The sequence below is a fragment of the Macrobrachium rosenbergii genome, chromosome 8 (genome assembly GCF_040412425.1).
Source record: "Macrobrachium rosenbergii isolate ZJJX-2024 chromosome 8, ASM4041242v1, whole genome shotgun sequence".
Lineage (NCBI taxonomy): Eukaryota > Metazoa > Arthropoda > Malacostraca > Decapoda > Palaemonidae > Macrobrachium > Macrobrachium rosenbergii.
Genome location: NC_089748.1, coordinates 78,516,979 through 78,524,386, shown reverse-complemented (window position 1 = coordinate 78,524,386; position 7,408 = coordinate 78,516,979). Strand labels below are relative to the sequence as shown.

Below are 7,408 nucleotides of genomic sequence, written 5' to 3'. Positions count from 1 at the left end.
CACTGAAGTGGATTTCTTCGGCACCTTGCAAATGTTGTTTGTTAACATGAATTTGTTATTTAGCAGGACCTTGTTTCCCTGCCTCAGTTAATCCCCACTATACTGATTTAGTTGTTAATGTAAATATAAGTGAATTTAAGGTGAACGTAAGTGTCTGTCTACAACGTCTCTGTCACGTTAAGTGATGGTTTTGCGGGAACTGCTGGTTCCCCGCTCGTTCCCTTTTGTGGATTGCTGCCTCCTTACCTTCAAGTTTTTTTGTTTTGATGTTTTCGCTGCGAGCTGCCGTTTTCTTGCTTCAGTCGGGTCTGGTAGGGCAGCGAGTAGCGGCAGTGGCAGCAGCAGCAGGCAGTTTTGGAGTCGACGTTGGTCGAGTTTTTGAGCAGCAAATTGAGCACGCCACGGCGGAGCACGTCGAGAGGGTGGAGTGTGACCATGGTGGTCGATGTGACCACGAGCTGCTCATCTTTGATGACAGCGTGAGGCTGTCAGCGTCTCCATCGGGGTTTTCTGGTTGATGAGTTTTTGTCCCTGTTGTACAGCTGAGGGCTGTCTTGGTGCCCAGATGGAGGGACGTATGTTTGTTTTTTTTTTTCTGCCTGCTGTTGTTTATTTTTGCCCTTTTTTCTTACAGCTACTTTTGTTTATTTAACTTGATTTTGCTTAGAGCTGCCTTTGGTTTTTGTATTTATGGTTTTATCTTTTACCAGACCTGACTCACTTGTAAATTTTGTAAATAATTAATTTTAAGCTTTCTTTATTGTTTTGTTGTTTTCTCCTTTGTTTGTTGCATCTGTCAGTCATGACAGCCCTGTCCTGAGTATGTTAAAGAACTTGCATAACGGCCCACTCGGGTCGTTACAGTCTCCCTATTGAGTAAAAGCCTTCAGTTCCTTTTCTTTTCTGTTATGGCTGCCTGATCCCAGAGTAGTAGTCAGATATAACAGATTTCCTCTGGTAAAGTGAAGCATTCTCTTAGAAAAACATAAAGGTAAGTTCCTGTTCAGAATTCAAGCTACCTCACAGGCAAAACTATTATAAATATATATATATAAATATATATATATATATATATATATATATATATATATATATATATATATATATATACAGTATATATATATAAATATATATATATACAGTATATACATATATATATATATATATATATATATATATATATATATATATATATATATATAACACTATATATATATATACATATATACATATATACATATATACATATATATATATATATATATATATATATATATATATATATATATAGAGAAAGTATATATATTCATATATATATTTATATATATATATATTTATATACACACACACACACACACACACACTCACACATATATATATATATATATATATATATATATATATATATATATATATATATATATATTATCATTAGTATGAATGTTGCTGTTCGACCTTCCTTCCTTGCCTCTTAGTTCTACTGAAGTAAGGCAGACTATGTAAATTGCTCGCATGAGAAGAGAGTGAGGCAGGAGAACCCGATGTTGTTTTCAAACTAAGGTAGCCAGCCGACAGATGGGTGAGAATTTTAGCTCAGAGGGCCATAAAAAAGGGATTGGTTTTGCTAGGAAAGACCTTGGATATACTGCTCCTAAAGCTTATTTTCCTTTGACCTGTGCACTGGTGAGTTTGTCATTTCAGACCAGACCTTGCCGCGCCAAGAGTAAGCTTAGTGGGAGAACCTGACAAGCAGCCAAACACCCCCTGCATCGGAATACTCTCAGCTCAGCTATCTTAAGTAGGACATCCTGGGTCTCTCTGAACATGCTTTGTTTCTTCCCCTTTGTTTCAAAATGTGGAAATTATGTAATTAAATGGACAAGGAAGAGATCTTAATGTGACTGATCACTGCATTATCTGACCCAAGCTGATCAAATCCAGGATTGTGACAATTATTCCCAGTTCTCCCTTCTTAAACTCTCATTTTCCTTGTTCAAATTTTCATTTCTTAAACAGTTCCTGGCTAAGAACTCCTAGTAAAGCATATCCCATTTATGAAGTCATATATTAAGTGCATTCATTGTTGTCTTGTGAAATCACCTAACTTAACTTACACGGTGTTAAAAGTACTATTCTTTATATAAGATTCATCCCTTTTGATTAAGTAATGATGAGTGAGAGCTCCTTTAGTGCAAGATTGTTATCTGGATACTTCTTTTCCAGAAGTGTGTATACCTTGAGCCTGGACATTCCCTCTTGCTAGGAGAAGAATCTGCATCATCAGTGCCAAGAAACCCATTTCAACGTTCACTGCATTCAACTGCCTTATAAGAGCATTTGCAGAGGCTTATTAAATCTGTTGCGATCATTTCCAATTAGCATTGAGGTTTTTTGTCCTGATTAGGACTAATATTCTGAGCTGCTGTTAGCTCCTGTAGATAATCTATTTCCTTTTATTTTACTTTTGTTGAAACTAGTTCTCCTGTAAGTTTGCTGAATTAATCTATGCAGTTGTGTAATGAACCTCTATTTTGTAATACTAGTTTCAGCTGGCAACCTAATCTACTTCAGTATCTGTCCTTTAGAGCTTTATTTGGCCTTAACTGGCAGAAGTACGTGGGTCTTAGGTAAAGCAAGGAGATATAACCCCAGTGAATGAAGTATTAAAGTAATTAACCGACCGACCCACATAACATTGGCAACAACTTGCTACGGATCTCTGTAATTAATTAGCCATTAGATATTGCTAGCTATCCCACAGAGATATAAAGAACTTAGAATAAATTAAATACAAATTAATTAAAAGCTGAAAGTCAGATCATATTAATTTCATGCGATTTCTCCCAAGCAAAGAAGGATGCAGGCTAAGCTAAGTAATAATATCATTGTTATATGAATAAGATAGAATAGGTAGGAAAGTGTGCAGTACATGTGTAGCATTTACAATTTATGAATAGGAAAAGTTAGAGATACAGCGCAGTGTTTGAAGCTTTGTTTGATGCATTCCAATCAAGGTCATTAAGCTGAGTTATTGAGTCAGATTTATTATTTTGCTATTCGCCAGCCAATGAGTAATGCATGATATTAAATTTTGAACTAGTTAGCTTAGTGCATGACAAAGAAAGGGGAGCACGTGTGCCTAGCGTTTCTCTCATAGGGTAGGATGGACAATTTCGTAAGTCCATAGGATATATGACAAAGAACCATTGGCAATCCGAAGAGAGAGACCCCTAAATACGTGTGACGGCGAGAATTACTTTCACTTGTGTGAAAATCATATTAAGTTTCGCTTGCTTTTTTTATTAATAACGTAAATAATTGTATCAGTGTTTAATTTCATAATTTGACTTTTTACATTAGTGTAAATCAGGCTAGTAAGAACATCATGTATTCATTCCTCTGTATCGTAAAGGGCCCTGAAGTGAGCATGGCCGCTGAGAGTAGGAATTAATTACAACGTGCCAAAAAAAAAAAAAATCACAACAAATTCGTTTTCTGTCTTTCATAACGTGAAGTAACTCACATTTGTGGTGTATGAAGTTTAAAACTTGCATTCCCACATCAGCCTCAGCCGTTTTATAAGAGGAACATCGCTGGAACATCACCTGGCCATCCTGAACATGGGCAAGGACCTGGGTTATGAAGGCGTGGAACTTGCCAATTGGGTTAAGGAGCAGCTGGATGACCTGGCCAAGCAGGAGAGGGAAGAAAGAGCAGAACAGAGGTAGTATGACAAAGCACAGAGGTAGCTGGAAGATGCAAGAGAAGAGAAGAAAAGACAGCATGAATTATCCCTCAAGGAAAAGGAGCTTGAGCTGGAGAAAGCAAAAAAGGAGTGCTGAAGCTCTCGCTACCCAACAAGCCTCCAACCCCACACCTTCTGCACCAAATGCTCCAATATCAAGTATTAATTCCTTAGTTCCCAAGTTGACTGAGGAAGAGCCAGAGGCATGGTTGGAGGAAACAGAGACTCTTTGAAAACTACAGCACCACCAAGACAGAGAGGGCCTTAGTGCCTGCCAAGCACATGGAAGGTAAAGCTAAGGCAGCCCTCCACTCACTGGAGAAGCGTCAAAGAGGCAACATGGTAGAAGTTCGTAAGGTCATAACAAAAGCCTACAAAATAACCCCGGAGAAGTGGAGACAGCGATTTCAAGGTCTTGTCATGGAAGTCAGCTGGTCTTGGACCGAATGGGCCTCTCACAAGACCCAATCCGATACTTGCTGGGTCGACTCTCTGTTGTGCACAACGTTCGAGGACCTGTTCAATCAGACCATGCTGGAGGACCTTTTCCAATATGTCCCTGGGCCCCTTGCTGTGTATCTCAATGACAAGTAACCCACAACACTTGTGGAATCCTGCCATATGGCCAATTCCTGGGAAAACTACAACCAGTCTCACAGCACGTCTCAACAGAGCATAGTGCTACCCGGGTACCTCTCAGGCTCGCCTCGCCTGAAGAATGGACTACCTGGCAAGCCCATGTGCACCCACTATAAGAAGCCGGGGCATACCGAATCCAATTGCAGCAATAAGTTGGGTACCAGCAAGCAGCGTCCTCCCAATAATCAGAATTCCTCTTCATCCACTTCCACTCAATCTTCTCCACTAACGGTCACCATAGGCAACTGAGCCCCCACAAAGGGTACTTGCCGGTCCTGTGGAGCTTCCGGCCACTATAGTGGCCGATATCTGGCCTGCCCAAATCATGTCCCATCCACCAAGTTTGTCAACTTGATAAGCACCACGACCTCTGAGGCTGGGCCACGGAAGATACCTCACGCCGAGAGGCTGGACACTCAGTCTATCTCGGTGGCACCCCTTGATGGCTCTAGCCTGCCAGTGACCATACCAATTATGGTAAACACCGCAGCACACGTCAGCTTGATTGACAGGTCCCAAATGCCAGCCAGTGCCACTGCTGACAAACAAATTCAGTGGGAGATGAAATGGGTAGAGTGACACACCAAATCCATCCCCACAGTCGAGCCCCAGGTCACGACACCTTGGGGCACACTACCTCACCGCCTTGGAGTAGTGAGTGGAATCAGGCCCGAAGTGGAATTCCTGCCGGGTCAGGACTTCGTCTGGGGAAGCCCTTCCCCAACACCACTCCATAGCCCCGCTTCCTCCACAATGGAGGCATCGACTGTAGAATCGCCAACCAAGAGCACAGCCACATTGACTGGAGTGCCACCAAAAAAAGAATTACCTTTCGCCTGCCGAAGTACTTGACGGAGTGGGCACACGATGTGCAACTCCAGGCCTAATCCTCCCTCTTAACGAAGGACATCCACCAACGAAGTCCTCCCTCTGCATGAAAGGACATTAAAGGAAAGCAGTACCGCTGTCAAGCGTGCAAGGTGACAGGCCACACACTAATTGGGAGGGGTGCCCTAATATGCAACACCCAGCGGACGCTACAAACCAAGCATCTCCAAGAGGCTCTGATCTCCAGCTGGGACAGGAATCTCTGTCTCAGCCCAACTCAAGCCATCTACAAGGTATTGCACCTCCGGACCCCTCGTCAGGCATACCTGACCATCAATCTCTGCCAGTGCCACGTACGAACTCTGAGCAGTGCCACGCTCTGTCAGTCTCAAACGTTGATGTTGTTTTCAAACTAGGGTAGCCAACCGACAGACGGGTGAGAATTTTAGCTCAGAGGGCCATAAAAAAAGGAATAGGTTTTGCTAGGAAAGACCTTAGATATACTGTTCCTAAAGCTTATTTTCCTTTGACCTGTGCACTGGTGAGTTTTGTCATTTCCAGACCAGACTGTGCCCAAGCGCCAAGGTAAGCTTGACGGAAGGAGCATGAAGCAAGCAGCCGAAGCCACCCTCTGCATCGAAGACTCTCAGCTCAGCTATCTTAGAAATAGGACATCCTCAGGTCTCTCTCTGAGCACGCTTTGTTTCTCCCCCCTTTGTCTTCAAAACGTGGGGGGAAATTGTAATTCCAAACGGACCAAGGAATCTTAATGTGACTGATCACTGCATTATCTCACCCAGCAGTAAGTTGGATTGTGACAATTACTCCCTTCAACTGAAACTCTCATTTTCCTTGTTCAAATTTCATTTCTTAAACAGTCCCTGACTAAGAACTTCTAGTAAAACACACCCCATTTATGAAGTCATATGTTAAGTGCATTCATTGTTGTCTAGTGAAAGCACCTAACTTACCCTCCATGTTGTTAAAAGTACTATTGTTGATGTAAGATTCATCCCTTGTGATTAAGTAATGATGAGTGAGAGCTTCTTTAGTGCAAGATTGTTATCTGGATACTTCTTTTCCAGAAATGTGTATACCCTGAGCCAGGACATTCCCTCTTGCTAGGAGAAGAATCCACATCATTACTGCCACGAAGCCTATTTCAACATTCACTGCATTCAACTGCCTGATAAGAGCGTTTGCAGAGGCTTATTAAATCTGTTGCAGTCATTTTCATTTAGATTGAGGTATTTGTCCTGATTAGGACTAATATTTTGAGCTGCTGTTAGCTCCTGTAAATAAATCCAATTTCTTATTATTTTACTTTTGCTGAAGTTAGTTTTCCAGTAAGTTTGCTTAATTAATCCACGTGTTTGTGTAATAAACCTCTATTTTGTAATATTAGTTTCAGCTGGCAACCTAATCTGTTTCAGTATCTGTCCTTTAGAGCTTTATTTGGCCTAACTGGCAGAATTATGTGGGTCTTAGGTAAAGCAAGGCAATATAACTCCAATGAATAAAATATTAAAGTAATTAACTGACTGACCGAAGTATATATATATATATATATATATATAACTATATATATATATATATATATATATATATATATATATATATATATATATATATATATATATATATATATATATATATATATATATATATATATATATATATATATATATATATATATATATATATAGGTTACACTTTGGAGCAATCCATAACAGGTAGGTGTATGCCGTAAACGACTACACATGTGCGTTGGTGTGGTGAGGGAAAACCGAAGAGGATGCTATGGCTTTTTTAATTCAGAGTAAAAAAAAAATAATCAAGATGATAAAAGAGCCCAGCTTAAGAACAGAACGAAAGCACACGGTTATCTTGACGTTGCGTCACAAGGAAAGCTAAATATTTATAACAATAAATGCCACAAAAAGCAAAAGGAAGCCTACTAATAAGAGACGTTTCCTATAGATTTCCCGAATAATTCAGAAACCTATTACTTTAATATATTTATTCGTAAAAAAAGTATCTGAGGATATAAATGGGTCTTGTCATAAACTGTAAGGTAACAGTGTTCTTGGGTATAAAACGTAGGTTTGACTTACCTATACTTGATATTTTCTCCTTCTGGTCCTGACATCTACACTGCCATCCCTTCCACTGAGAGACATCTAGCCCTATTCTACC

At 40.2% G+C, this 7,408-nt stretch overlaps 1 protein-coding gene across 1 annotated transcript; it reads left to right on the top strand.

The window, feature by feature from the left end:
* Nucleotides 1-4,366: 4,366 nt before the first annotated feature.
* Nucleotides 4,367-5,236, top strand: LOC136841195 (uncharacterized). The gene is made up of 2 exons (XM_067108233.1): nucleotides 4,367-4,625; nucleotides 4,986-5,236. The coding sequence occupies exons 1-2, from the start codon at nucleotides 4,367-4,369 to the stop codon at nucleotides 5,234-5,236; spliced, it is 510 nt and encodes a 169-aa protein (XP_066964334.1).
* The last annotated feature ends 2,172 nt before the right edge of the window (nucleotides 5,237-7,408 follow it).